The sequence below is a fragment of the Cloeon dipterum genome, chromosome 1 (assembly GCF_949628265.1).
Source record: "Cloeon dipterum chromosome 1, ieCloDipt1.1, whole genome shotgun sequence".
NCBI lineage: Eukaryota > Metazoa > Arthropoda > Insecta > Ephemeroptera > Baetidae > Cloeon > Cloeon dipterum.
This window is the reverse complement of record NC_088786.1, coordinates 17,070,226-17,085,332: the sequence shown is the minus strand read 5'-3', so window position 1 is coordinate 17,085,332 and position 15,107 is coordinate 17,070,226. Positions and strand designations below refer to the sequence as shown.

At 39.0% G+C, this 15,107-nt stretch overlaps 2 protein-coding genes and 1 long non-coding RNA gene across 8 annotated transcripts in view; 1 reads left to right on the top strand and 2 right to left on the bottom strand.

Annotated features, from left to right (window-relative positions):
• LOC135939432 (uncharacterized) overlaps positions 1–15,107 on the top strand; it is a 175,800-nt gene that overhangs the window by 125,296 nt on the left and 35,397 nt on the right. For all 6 annotated transcript variants that reach the window (XM_065483858.1, XM_065483833.1, XM_065483866.1 and 3 more), the window contains 2 exons: positions 8,049–8,116; positions 8,740–8,991. In XM_065483858.1, the coding sequence (XP_065339930.1) occupies positions 8,049–8,116; positions 8,740–8,991 (320 nt within the window). The remainder of the gene's footprint in view (positions 1–8,048; positions 8,117–8,739; positions 8,992–15,107) is intronic.
• LOC135946493 (uncharacterized) lies at positions 1,158–4,866 on the bottom strand. Its single transcript, XM_065494722.1, has 5 exons — positions 4,625–4,866; positions 4,377–4,559; positions 2,683–2,859; positions 1,873–2,160; positions 1,158–1,436 (listed from the first exon to the last, which is right to left on the bottom strand). Exons 1-5 carry the CDS (start codon positions 4,691–4,693, stop codon positions 1,233–1,235), a joined length of 921 nt encoding a protein of 306 aa, XP_065350794.1. The 5' UTR covers positions 4,694–4,866; the 3' UTR covers positions 1,158–1,232.
• On the bottom strand, positions 11,558–12,614 carry LOC135939470 (uncharacterized). Its single transcript, XR_010574742.1, has 2 exons — positions 11,935–12,614; positions 11,558–11,843 (listed from the first exon to the last, which is right to left on the bottom strand). It is a non-coding gene; the product is annotated as an uncharacterized LOC135939470 (long non-coding RNA).

The following is a 15,107-nucleotide window of genomic DNA, read 5'->3' as shown; positions in this document are numbered from 1 at the left end:
ATTCAGCTGACGCTTGACGCCAATGAGGGTCAGGTTGGACCGCGGCCCGCACCGCCGACCCCTCCAACGTCCGACACTTTATTGCATTGCGATTGAAACGAAAGGCAGTTGAGACTGACATCGCCTCCCTCTTTCCCGACCAGGGCTTTAAAATATAAGTTTCACAAAGCCACCATTTTTAATGAAGGGATATTTCACGTATAAACAAACCTTTGAGCGCATTCTATATGGGAATCGGAGCGATGTTTGGGGCCAAGTTCTGGCTAAGTTTCGCCTAAATTTGATTCTCTTGCATTGCAATGACGATTCCATTAAAATTCAGGTGAATTTGTAAAAGCTTTCCGATTCGCTACCATGGTTTGCACCTTTCCAGCATGCGTGCATATACATTCCACGGGACGAATGTTTAGCGTTTCAATATAAGACTTCCCGTGCGGGGGCAGTACCATGAGCTCTCTCGACTGGACTTTCTCCAATGAGGCTCGTGCTCCCTTATTTGTCGATTGCAATGCTTTTAGCAAGCGAGTAACTGTCAATCTTATCTAAAGATCCACATGATTGACGCATCTAATTCATATTGAATACGTGAGTACAACTTTTATTCAATAAAAGGAGTATTTTACCTTTTCAATTTTCAACGCTTTTTATTTAAAATGAATAATTACAGCCTTTCTAGAACTAGTTATATAACTATAATAAATATTGATATTAAGAAATAAAACTAGTGATAATTATGTATTTGCTGCAAATACTTAATTTTTAGCAAGAAAATCGAGTTTTGCCGTTTTAAGGAGATTGGAGAGAAAGGAGAGGTTAGTTTTTGTTTGAAATAAAAATTTAGAACACCGGTATCATATTTTGCTCGTCAGAAAAAAGTGATTTTTCAAATGGTTCAGCAGTATGCGCTTGGAGTTAAGAAACAAATCCGTGGCCTTTTCAGAGAAATTTTTAGCATGCTCCAACTGCAACTAACCTTCTCTCCCGAGACCAGTTTCTCGCAAATCTCGCGGCAATTTACCAGAAAGAGAGCAAAAACGGTGGCGGAACACCTGTTGGCCAGCTATATTTTCATACACTTATGCAGTTGATGGGGAAAATGGCTCATTACGAGCACATATTATATAGCAGTACCTTATTGCAAGAGCGCACTCAGTCCGTCACATTTTGTATAATAAATATTTGTTTATTCTCACTAAAATATCATATATAATATTTACACCCGATGAACAGCATCAGTGGAGTTTATTGATCCTGTATTTCCTGCCGCTTGAGTGAGTGAGCCGGATTTGTTGGACAACCTTGAAAAGCGCATCCATCGAAGCGTCCGCTGCTGAGTCGTACAAAATTTTGGACTCTCTAAATTCGCTTAGATCTCCTTCCATGATTGACCGGGTTAGATCTAAGCTACGGCGAACTTTTTCAACCTGCTCAGCACTCTAAAACAGAAAGAAAATACCTGATATTAAACCTATGTAAAGCAAATGCTGTGGGCTATGAGCTCACAAGGTCCCATTGCATCACCAAGCCGATAAAATGGGACCCGAGTGGCCACAGAGGAGCTTGGGCCTAATCTGGCCATCCTTTCGCTTCCATGTACCAAAGTGTCTTTTATTGAAACGCCATTGTGGAGGTTTATGAAAACTAGCAAAAATGTCATGGCGCCTCCCAGCTTATTTGAGCATATCGAGGCACTAAATTAACCACCTTTTGCCATCTCTGACATGGGCAAATAGATTCCAGAATTGCTCAAATATCAATTGCCTTGAATCTGGGAAAATTGCCTTAACAAAAACGCGAGCCAGTTTTTTCACGCATACATTTTTTGGCTTCATTTCCAGGCAAGTAGTAAATGTAACTGTTTAGTTTACTCACCTCTTCATTCATGCAAAATTTTATCATATCGTCCATAAATTTCATAGTTTCATGAATCATGGGCAACAGCTGATTGAACGCAACCTGAATGGGGTTGTTCTTCTTGCAAAAGGTGATGTAATCGGTGAGAATAGCCTTGAAATGATTTCTTTTAAGGTTTTCTTTTGCATCAGAAACAACCGCTTTGAAATTTTCACAACCTATGTCAATTACTTCCAGTATATTCTCGATCACGGATTTGCCCCCATTTGATAGTTGGCGTGCCACGTCGATCACAGGCTCCTTCACCTGCCAAAACAAAAAATTAATGAGTGTTTTTTTTCTATAATCAGTTTGAGATAATCATCCCCCTGATATCGAACAACTCGAGAAAACTCCGCGTCCCAATAACGTTGCGAATAACATGGGCACTCGAGTCTCATTGGAAGAAGCATAGTTAAAAATAAGAAACGGAGCAGCCCGTGTTACTGCCCCCGCATCTGGGTATTTTATTGAAATCCTGGACATTCATCCCGTGAAATTAATTCGCATGCTGGAAAGGTTAAACCAGAAAGTAGCGAGTCGGAAAGCTTTCAAACTCCTCCCCAATCCGCATGGAATCATCAATCGTAAGAGAAAGAAGGCACAAATCAGCCTGCACTCGACCTCCAAACGTCGCTCCAACTCTCACATTGCAAGTGCACGCTAAATGCGCGCTCAAGAACAGCTTCCTTGTTCACTGGATGATATAATGTATGGGAAAGTGCCGTGTTTAGAGAAAACAGCGGGTTTGATAGCAAATTTTCAGCTAAATAGAAATTTATCACTTACCACCCCTAAATTGGCCAATCTGTCGAAAATGTCATCTTCTAGCATGACGTTTATGATGAAGTTAAAGGAAGTCGCATTGCCCTGGAAATAATTAATCTCGTCGTGTAGTTTACTGATTGTGTCGAGTGCCTTGTCAATGTTCTCTTTTGCGCCTACATACTCGGTTCCGTCGTTATTCTGAAACACAAAATTTCCTCTAACATTCAGCTGGTAAGGTAAGACTGAGAGAAGTAGTAAGTTGGAAGAGTTAAAGCGATATGATGCTCATGGGGTATTCAGTTGTGTCTCTAGGATTGGGAAATTTTCTATGTTTTTCTTGACGAAAATGAGGAAATTATTGAACAGTTCCCTATTTGAATTTAAAAAACTAGACTTCATACTCGTTGCTTTATAACTTCCTCCTTAACAACATTTCTTTCCTTAAACAACTGTTGCCGACTTGTGTTGGAGCCAGTGTGCTTTATCCTTGAAATAGGGCTCTACTGTGAAGCCGAAACTTGTAGACAAGAAATATTAGAAAGGAGGAAGTTTTAAAGCAGTGAGGATGAAATCCGTTTTAATTCAAATATGGAGCAATCAACCTCGCCAGTTTTGAGGCCACATTTGGCGATTTCCTAACCTAACTGAAAGAGGAATTATACTGCAAAAGCCTGGAAAATGCTTGTTGCCAATGCATTAACTCTTCCCTTAGGATCCAGTTAAAACCTAAATTGACCTACGAAGCACTGTAATTTTTCGAGAAAATTGGCTGGAAAGTTACCGTGCTTTTCAAATGGTAATGGCTGTCTCCTTACTTGAAATCCGATTTAATTTCAAAACCAAGAGTTTCCCCAATAAGTGGCATACACCGTTGGACAGATCTCGACGAGAGGAATCGGAATATGCCCAGAAAATATGTTCAAGCACTGTAAATTTTGGAGAAAATTGGCAAAATTTGAATTTTTATTGTAGGAAGGGCCGTTTTTAATTATTGCGAATTGTTGAACAAATTGTTTATCGATCAATTGTTTATGGCATCCAACAATTCAAATAATTTTCAATTGTTGCCCAGTATCATTCCACTTTAAGATAATCATTTTCGGCGTTTATTGCAAGTCCTTTCAAGAGCTTTCGCTCCTGAAAGAGTCTTAGACCCGATTAAGGAGGTTTCCTTGGCAAATGTCGTTATTTTCAACGAAAATGAATAACAAAATGGCATTAATCTAGGTCCTAAATTTTCTTTAATGCCCGAGGCTTACCTCATTGCACGATAACAACAGGTATTTGTTTAGAAAGTTTTACCTAGTAGATAAGAAATTACTGGTCAAACTTGTCTGTAAATCCTTTTCTATATTAACAAACACAACAAAACAGCAACTAGTGAAAAATGATAAAATCTTGACTGTCATTTGAACGAACAGGTTTTGAAAAGTGTAAATATATTGAAAAACGCGCCAGATAATTGTAATGTTTGAAGTAAAACCTTAAAACTGGCATCAAAATTATTATTGAATATGGTGGTTTAAGACGGTCTAATTATTGCTCAACACAACAATGATTGTTGCTCATTCGGATTTTTGGAGTTCAAAATGATCAGATACACAGATATGTAGTCTTAAAATCCCAACCATATCATACGTGTAGCAATTTTAAAATATTTTTAGACACCGTCGGAAACCGAGTTGTGTTTTTTCCCAAAATAAATATGAACTTACCTCTGTGTCTGATAATTTTTGCGAAAGATTCTTGTGCATGGTGCCGTCTGGCAGGAATAAAAAAAAGGAAGCTGCCTCAGCCTCAATTTCGTGAATCTTGGCCGTCTCGTTTTGCAGTTTATCAAAGATGCTTCTCGCCTTGTCAAATCTATACTCATAGTCTGGATCGTCATTACTTTTTGTCTGAAATACACATAAACAAAATTTTCACTTAGAATGAGAAGAGAATATCTGATCCGACAATATACCTTCACTGACGAGACCGAGAAAAGAATTAAGCCGGAAAATCCGAGGAGCAATAGCTTGATTATCTGCATTGTGGGACAAAGACCAAACCTGCTCTGGCTGCCATCAATGGGTCGATTGCTTTAAGTCTGAGCAGCTTATCAGCTGATTACGTGATAACAGGAGGAGAAAGGAAGGCCTTTCACTCACTTAATAATAGCAAACAAACACCGGATTTTGTTTGATATGAAGATGAGAGCAGTTCAAATATTGTGGTTTAAAAACGCAATTTATCGTATTCAAATACAAAGATATGAACATTCTGATTTATTTTGGTAAATATAAAATAAAGGAACGATAGTTAGGAACGAAAATCTGTAGCAGGATATAGGTACTTGAATAATTATCTCATCAGTACTTGGACGAAACTAATTGACGTCAAAAACGCACGATCGTATCAGACTTGAATTTTAAATGCGTCTTTTGTTTGCGGGGCACTCCATGCACCAATTCTGTGAAACGGAAGTTTGGTCACGATTTTTCATTACAATGTTTACGCATGCCGCATTCTTTCTAAAATCTAATTTTGTTGTTTCAACGCATGGCACAGGCTAAAAGTTGGCCTTAAGGTTATTTTAATTAATAAACCTTATTAGCACTCGGAGCAAAAAGTTGGGCGCTGGTAAATTAATCAGAGCGCGGCTACCCGAGGCTGCGAAGATGAGCGCAGTGTTTCACATAATTTATTCATTATTCCGCCCCAAGACTTCCAAGGGAGCCCGGCCGGCGAACTTTTTATCTGTTGCTCTCGGCGAGCGGTCTAATTGAGATTTATCATTCATGCGCCGATGACAACCCGCCTGCTGTATTTATTATTTGCGCCGTGGAGACTCCAGACGAGCAACCCTTTTGAGCAAATTGCAACAGCCGCTGTTTGCGCCCTTTCCGTCTGCTAGCTGTGTAATCACTTTGACTGATGACTCGGTCATTCGCTCGCAAACAAAGGACTTGAATTTAATTCGGCCCACAAAAACAGGGTGTGAATTTTAGACAATTTTTAAAATAGCCAACATTTTATTATTGAATTTAAGCAAAACAGTTGGTTCTAGATGACTTCCTTGCTATTTAATCCTTTTTTTACAAAGAAATAATCTTATACTTTCATTTTTTAAATAGGTTAAATTAAGGGGTGATTTTCAGATATTGCTGTCGCATCATCTAAGATATCAATTTAATTTGTCTGCATAGAAAAAATGAAAATAAATATACACCGAATCACCAAAGTGGAACAAATTGAAACCTCAACGTTTAAAAACATTGTAATCCTTAAGATTATTTTAAAACTCATTTTTTGTTTTATTAAATTTAAGGTATTTATGAAATTTCTGACCGTGTGATATTTTTTTTAATTATTTGTACATTCTAAGATGGGATGGCCTGATTTTTTTATTCGAAAAATAGAAAATAAAAATAAGCTATGTATACACAATATAATATAGTAACCAGCTTATGTGACATTTTCATTGTTGGATTCTTGTATGTAAAATGTCTCAATTACAAGAATAATTCTGACTTAAAAATATCTCATTAAAATAAACAGACCAAAAACAATTTTTGGGTTGAAAATTTTCAATAGCTTATCAGAACTAAAAAATCAGGTTGATCACTGAGTTCTTAGCCGATTTAGATGATGGTTTTAAATTTCTTAAAATTGGTCATTTGACACTACTCGGCCTGAACTGCCCTAACGCGCGCCTGCAGACCTGCGACTGGCACATGACACCCCAAGTGATGTCATTGCTTTTCACAGTGAGTTACTCGGACTCAATTCGCAACATCCTGCAACGTTGGAAGCTGAGAAAAATTTTCAATCTAAATTTCACAGCTGTAGCCATTATGCAATATAAACCATAAATTTGATCACGTATTTTCTAGATTTGAGTATGAATCACCATAATATTTGCTATCAATCAAACAGTTGAAGCAAATTTCAAGTACCATACTGCGATTACAATATAAAACGCACTTGTCAGTCCGTTCAAATAAGGATTTAACAATCATCCAGATAAAAATGTCTCATTCAAAGCGTAACTCACGTCAATAACAGTCGAACAATCAAAATTAGAAGACCTAAAGAGGTGGAACACTTTTGTCATAGACAATTTTAAGATCTCTGACTTTATATTGTTTTATTCCCATCACTCGGATCGAAAAAAAGTCTTAATTCCACGTGACACATCGTGCTCTGGCATAATTTAAATTGTCATTTTAATTTAGAAGCAAAAAAATATTTCTTTGTGTACTTGAAATTCAGACATTTAAGCGAAAAAATCATCCAGAAGAAATGGTGTACTGATAGCGATTTTAAGGACCTTTTCCAACGGAACGGAATGCTGCACAGTGCAAGATCCATTAATTTCGCCGGGGAGTTTGGACAGGAAAAGGGGTGCAAAGCAAAGGAATGGTTGGTGACGTCATTTGGTCGTTGGCGCGCGGCGTCGCAAAACACGAGGATCCATCACTGTCAGCCGATCATGTCGCCGTCGTGTCACCCGAGCCTTGTTAAGGAAAGGTAAAAAACGGCAGTGAAGACAGCGAATTCCACCTGGACGTGCTGGAATCGGCAAAAAAGAGTGAGGGGGGCCCTTCTTCATTTAGGGTTGCCGCTCATCTCCACCTTTGGCCAATATTGAATATTGTTATTTTGGTCGAGATAAATGTCGTGAAAAATTTATGAATAGCACTTTCGATGTATTTTTAAGGCGATAAAACAGTGTATGAAAAAAGAGATATAAATTTTAGTTTGCAGCCTTTCGCGGAGTTATCAATGAAGTTGAAAACCATTGAAAAATTCCAACGCCACTGTGATTTTCACAATTTTTAGCTTCACATTATAAATTTTTTTTTCTACATCAATGGCCTTAAACAAAATGAAACTGTTTTTGTGAATACAGTTTATATGAATGAAAGCCATGCTTACAATTTGGGGTGAAACGTGTGTGCACCTGACAACCCTAGACTGTAGCAGCGGTAGATAAATGGCAATTCGAACAAATGGAGTAAAAAGTGGCGCTCGCTCGCTCGCCCTGATGGCTCATAATCGCGAACGGCGCGGCGGCAATAACGAGGGGTGTTTTGTGTTGTTGTCCGGCCATTGCAGTCATCGCCGTGCTCGCGCGTTGCATTAAGCCCGTGATTTATTTTAATCAAATAAACGGCGGCCAAATCCCTGGCTGATTGTTTAGAGCCGCTCGCTCGTTGTGTGTTCCATTGTTATTCCGCTGCGCAAAGTGGAATTTGATCGAATTTCGGCACAGCGCGCGTGTTCGCCTTTGTTTGCCGTGGCCCTCGCTTGTTTAGTCGCGAGCCTATTGTTGCCGCCCTTTTATTTCAGTTGAATTTTTGCCCCATGCTCCCACGCTAATCGAGTTTTTGTTTTTGTTGCAGCAAGGGCATCTGTTATCGCTGCGTCGTGATACACGAGAAACACCACAACGTTCTGCAGTACAAAGAGAGTGAGTACATCAAACTGCACTTGAATTATTTTTTACCCTACAGCGATATTTTTTCGGCTTGTTTATTTCATTTTTGTAAAAATAACTTGGACATATTTTTTTAGTTTTTAAGCAGATTTTTTATTTAAAAACAAAATTTAGAAAATACCACTTGTTATAAATTATGTAAGAAGACAAATAACTAGGGATGTGCAAGAATTATCGATTATTGTTCGAAATAGTTGTGTATTATAATCGGTGTCGTGGCACACAAAAAATCTGTTAAATAGCCGATCCTGAGAGGAGAATGATCGTGATTTCAAAACGTAAAGTAAATTTCCATTAGTGTATTAGTGATATTCTTATGCATTTTTATCAATGTGCATTAATAAATCCATGAGTTTTGCTCATTTTATGGCTTGAACATCATAGCAGCCACATCAACAAATTTATAAGTGGATGACAGGCTTTGCACATCCCAAATCTATTTAAATAAAAAGCAGTTTTAAATGGCAGCTACCATTTTTTCTCAATTACTTCTTCAAAGTTTCACACAAAATGGTCACCGTAAATTTTTCCAGGCATTTCTAACTCGTCTAATTTAAAAATTAATAAATTGACAAACCCCTTTTTCATTTATGTAGCTTACTGCCACTCAAAGGAAGCATTGCCGCACTTGTGCTCTCTGATCACTGGCGACGCCCTTCTGTACTCGATGTTCCGCGTGGAGGCGAGCCCCGTGCAGTGTCCCTTCCGCGGCCCCTTCACCTTCTCGTACAACAGAGGCCACGGCGAATGCCGCAGCCCGCCGTCCAGCGTGGAGGCGTGCACCGAAGAGTCTCGACTCCTGCTGCGCTACCAAGCCTGCCCTGATGTCTCAGGCACCGAATCGACAGGTAAGACTTTTACAGTCGATCTTTACAGAGCAAATATAAAATTGAATTGGTTTTTGGTAAAAATTAACTGCAAATCTGAATTGCGAAAAAAATCAGGATAGAGCAACAGTTCAATTTTAGAATTCCCAAATTGATCAAAAGATTAAATAGTTTTTTGGTGATTTTTTCGGTTGATTTCGATTCCTCTCGTCGTTATCTATGCAACGATGTGATAGCTATGAGTTAAAAAGTCCCTTCTGGCTAAATGCATCCTGATTTTCAATAAGGAGATGGTGTTCGCCGCTTGATTAGCATGTAAACTTATAGGAGCCGATTTTCTCCAAAATGTAAACGGCAAGCTAAGAAAACATGAGCGCTTAACAAATTTTAAAAGAATATTTTTGGCAAATAGAGGAATGCTTTTTTACAAATTTCCAGTTCGGAAAATGCTCTGCTGAATTTTTGGGTAAAGGGAAATTGGACACGTTTTTTCCATTCAGCAGTGCGTTGCTCTCGCCTTTTTCAGCAGTGCAAAAAATTTTCAGCGCACAAAAACACTGGCAGGCGGATTTGGGATTGAAAAGCTATTGGATTTCTGCCGCTCCAGTGCATTAATAACTCGCGCACTAATTGGATGGCAAATAATAACACTGCCTGCCCGCGCGTTTTCATTAACGGACTAAGTCAAAGGTTCTTTCAATACGCGAAAACACACAGCTCTCTGCGTTCTAATTAATTAAGACGAAAGCGCGGGCCGAAAGAAATATCGTCAGACAGGAAGGCAGCAGGCCCTCGGGACCGATCCATTTCGACTTATTGACTCAGTCTTCCTCCCGCCCGACGCACGGACATGCCAGCTCGCCAAACTTGGCAGAGAGCGGCCGCAAAAAGATGCAGCCACTCAATTATTGATAGTGCTTTGCCCTCTAACTTTTCCATTAATAACCGCATACGGCATTTCAGCAGAAATCGCGAGTGCTGATCTGAACATTGCTCTCGATCTTGATACTTTTGATTATTGGAGGCCAGATTCGTGTTGAAATTGATATTGAGCATTTAACATCGAGTGGTGACTTTTTCACTGTTGTGTTTTCCACGTACTTTAAACCAGTCAAACGGAAGAACTAATTTTCTGATTAAATTTTGCTTCGCTCACGTTTTTTATTTCAAATACATATGCTGATGTATTTAAATATTTTGCACTTTTTTTAACCATCAGTAATTTCGTTTACAATTTTTCCGGCAATTTTAATAATTTTAAACTGTGATTTATTTTAAACCTCTAATGACAAAAAATTTAGTTCTAACTAATTTATAAACCCTTTTAGAAAGATTTTTGAAGTTCCAAATCTTCCAACTGACACAGTTTAATAGTTTAAAGAGCCAAATTGAGTGAATTTCTGGAATTTCTGTTACTTAGATATAAACTGGAATTTTCTAAATGTTTTTTCTTCGGAAAATCCAGTCATGAAAAACTAGATTGATAATAACAAACACTATCAACTCATTATTTTAAAATATAAAATTTAACCCTTAAATTGAAATAAAAACCATGATTGTATCTTCATAGCACCTTTTAATTTCCTTTTTTCGTGTTTTTAGTTTCGCACGAACATAAAAAAAATCAATACGACTAGAATTTTTTCAAGGAGATGCAGTTTGAAATTCCGAAACTCGATTTACATCTTGTCACCTGCTATACCGGCAAAGGTGCGTTTCTGCCTTCAGCAGCGAAAATTATCCAACCCAGCATCTGAGCCGAAAGGAGCCCTTTTGCTGCTACGTCGGCCTTTCTAAATTGATTCCTGAGCCCCTTTTCGAGTGTTGGACGACGACGGCATGCAAAAACTGAAAGCCGCACGCAGCACGTGTCGGGTCAGCCTTTTCACCGAGCAAACACCATAGAGCCTTAGATATATATCGCTTTTATTGTTGGATTATCGACTGCTGAAATAGAATTTGAACAATGAAGCGGCTTGATGTGAGAATAGCAGTTAGTTAGGCAACTGGTTGGACACGTGAGTGACAAGAGGTCTTTATCGATGAAAGTATAGTGCAAGAAAAAGCATCAGCTAATATGGTGCCTCGGAGAAAATAATTATCGTTCAATAGTGTTTGATGAAACAGGAAATGAAAAATTGCCAAAATAATAATAGTTCCCGTAATTGATGGTTTGCCAGATCAGATCCACGACTACGTAATTTAAAAATCGAAAATTCTAACAATACTCATAACTGTCACAATTTCTTAAAAAGTTGTAGGATATCAATAAACTATACTTTTTTGGAATCTGCTCAGCGAGACAAATCGAGTTATTTGCAATTTTCATCACTTTGGTTAGGTTGGTGATTTTTCCAACAGAAAAGCGTTCGTTGAAAATCGCAGTTTTGAATTTTACCTAAGACAATATTCTTAAATTAAATCTTTATTTTGACTAATTCAAAACTTTTTCTTGGTATTATACTATCACAGTAGAAGGTGGGATGCCAGTACAGGAGAACAAGATTCTTTAGGGTGGCTTAAGTATTTGGAAATTCTCAACATTATCACACAAATTGTGGAAAGACGTAGCAATCAAACATCGGAATTTTTATAAAATTCTTTTAAAGACGTCGATTTAATTATAAAGACGTTTCGGCCAAATGATAATTTCAGGGGTTAGTCAATACAATATTGCACATTCATACTTATCAATACACAGAAAGGGCGTTTGACATGAACGTTGGACTTCACTCAGAGTCTTGCACTTTAACGTTTCAAATCCGTTGGTACAAGGTCCTCTAAACTCAGATCTTCCGCCGTCATCACCGCATTATCCTATATCAGATTTGTAGTCGTCACATGGGCGCACTACAGCCAGTTGGCCAGGTATCCTTTTTAACAAATCATTTATGCCAACATCAAAATACATTCCAATAAACAAAATCACAACAGAGACTATTTTTGAAGTACAATATTACTTACAAAAATTTGGGTAGATTGTACAATCAACTTGAAATGGTTTGTATCCGCAACTCAATGCGAAACCGTTCTCGTGGTCTTGGCCCATCGCGGCCAAGCCACCCTAGGCGGACGAGTCGTGCTGCACTCGGCCAGCTACACTCTCCTTATGCCGAGCTGAGCATAAAGCCCCTGCTGGCTTACAAAATAACACAAATTCACAAATACAATTCTTTCTCAAACGCCCTAACAGATGGCAGAAACAAATCAACTAAACGAGTATCCAAATACTCGTTACACTCCGCCGGCCCAGAAAAAAATAATTTTCACAAGAAAATTATTTCCTGTACAAATTTTTAATAATCAGTTTCATCAGTGGACTTTCGTGTGCGACGCAATGCTCGGCCTAACTCCCGCAGTCCGACAACATGCAGATATGAACCCTGGTTTGCCCTTAAATCCGCCCTTAGCGATGACAAAACCAGGAGTTCAGTGATCCATGCCGTACACGATCATACGAGCAGTTCAACACCGCAGCACTTGCTCGACCACACAAATGCCTTACAAAAAATCTCAAATCTCTAACAAACATTTCAAAATATGTGAACAATGAAGTTCTGGTCTATATCAAATACAACTTGGTTAATGGGTTCGGTCCTTGTTAAATATCTAACAGGATATTTTAACAATTTTGTCGGGGATGCCATATCACAGTAATGCGGTCCCCATAAGGGATGCCATATCACAGTAAGGCGGTCCCCTTAAGGGATGCCATATCAAAATACATTCCAATAAACAAAATCACAACAGAGACTATTTTTGAAGTACAATATTACTTACAAAAATTTGGGTAGATTGTACAATCAACTTGAAATGGTTTGTATCCGCAACTCAATGCGAAACCGTTCTCGTGGTCTTGGCCCATCGCGGCCAAGCCACCCTAGGCGGACGAGTCGTGCTGCACTCGGCCAGCTACACTCTCCTTATGCCGAGCTGAGCATAAAGCCCCTGCTGGCTTACAAAATAACACAAATTCACAAATACAATTCTTTCTCAAACGCCCTAACAGATGGCAGAAACAAATCAACTAAACGAGTATCCAAATACTCGTTACAATACCTTACTGATAAACGACTAGTCATTTTTTAAATCTGGGTTTCGGAATATTTGGAGGAGAGGAATTTCTTTTTTAAGAATATGTTATTTTTTAGTTGGTTTTATTTAAGTTAGCATTTTTCTGGTGAAGATTCATTTCTTTTTTTAAATTTTAAGAATATTGTAAGCAAATTGACCAAAATCGTTTAAAAATTATAATTATTCATTAAAATTGTTCAGGACAAATAGTCGAAATTTGGCTAGCATGTAAACAGTATGTATAGTATGAATATTAAAGCGCGTTTTGTTTCTCGCCTTGAAGGTGGGGTTGGCGTGGAAGGCACGTCTAGCGTGTGCTCCTCTCGTCTGCGTGGGAGTCTGCTTTGTGATGGAGGCTTTACGGGCAGCGGCGGGCGGGCGGGCAGGCAGGCAGGCAGGCAGGCAGGCATATTCGTCGCCTACACAAAGGGTTGGCCAGCGTATCAAGCCACACCGCACCGCGCCGGCCGTTGTGCAATAATAATAATAACAACGTGTGAGCGAGTGACCGCCACTTGCCAGGCCTTAATAATTCAAAAACACGTCGTCCCTTTGCACAAACACACATACACGCCAGCGCGTCATTTACATACTCGAGGATTACGCAGCGGTTCGCTCGCTTTTCCCGCACGCAGCACAGATTCCGCACTGGCTGCTTCCTCTCGGCTCGTTATTGTTATTGTTGCGCCCGCCCGCCCGCCCGCCGAAACTTACCGAAAGCGTAATCCCCAGGACGTCTCCGTCCTTGCCGCCCCTCTCCACGGTTAATGCAAATTAACGCGAGAGCGCGACGCGATTTTTGCCGCGACAGAAATTGCTGCCGGCGGAGCTTAATCTGATTAGACGGGATTAATCCGCTGGAAAAGTGACTGCTTAATTAAAGCGGACCGCTGGTGCTTAAAATTCAGCACCAATCGCATTATAGGAGAAGCACACTTTTCTGCACTTTCCTTACCAGTGTGATTTTTCCGTTATTTAAAATTTATCTTATCAATTACTTATTAAAATGCACCGTAGGATAAAAATTATTAATTTTGAACAAAAATACAAGCTAATTTCTTTCCTATTTTCTACCAAACTAGCCATATAATTATGTAATTAAACACACTTATCAAGGATAAAAATGACCTCAAAGTTACTAAAATTTTCAAAATAAAAATTGTTAAAAATAGAAGATATTGTCCATAAAATAATGAGACGTTTTTGGTACAAAGTTTGTGGTTAATAGCTCTTCGTTACACACTCGAAATATATTCATAATTTTGTGAGCTCCAGCGGGCTCGTTTTTCCTTATTTCACCCTGCTTTTCCGAGAAAACTAAGAAAATTACCTCTACATTTACACCGACAACGCATCAAAATGTCAAAATAAAGGGAAGCAAAAATTTAAAAATTGCAGAATATATCAAATCTCTCAGAAAAAGATTTTATTAAGTTATTTAAAATAATTATATTACTTTTAGCCAATTTTATAATTGAAAAAAATTCCTTTCTCAGTCCAGAATATACATATTTTCTACGCTGAAATTTATCAAAGGCAGTCAATTGCTTTCGAATTTCCCCAATGAATCACCAAACATATTTTGAACGTCAGCAGCAAAAAAAAGAAATGAACTTTCACGAGTCAATTTCTGAGGGCGATGAATTTGTCCGACGATTTCTTTTGATGCCGGCGGGAAAAGTTTTCGTGTATTTCAGCCAAATCACACGATCCATTTGAAGTGAGCGAGAGAAAGAGCGAAAGTTTTCCGCCTGCTTTTTCGCCTGCCCGCATGGACGGTTGGACGGACAGCTAGGCGGACGGAGGGTTTGTGACTAATAGAGCGCATTAATAAAACCGGCGCGGCCAAATGGAGCGCTCCTTTCCAGCCCTCAAGTGACCACTCAATTTATTCTGCAGCGAGTGCAGACTCGTGTTCGTGAAAATCGCCGGCGCGCACCGCTGTCAAAAATGCGTCAGCTGCGACGAACGAAACTCCTCTGGGGAAATTAAAGAAATTCGAGATGGAAAAATTGCGTCCACGCGTGCGACACGCAACTTGAGCAGTCTTAAAAGCTTGAGAC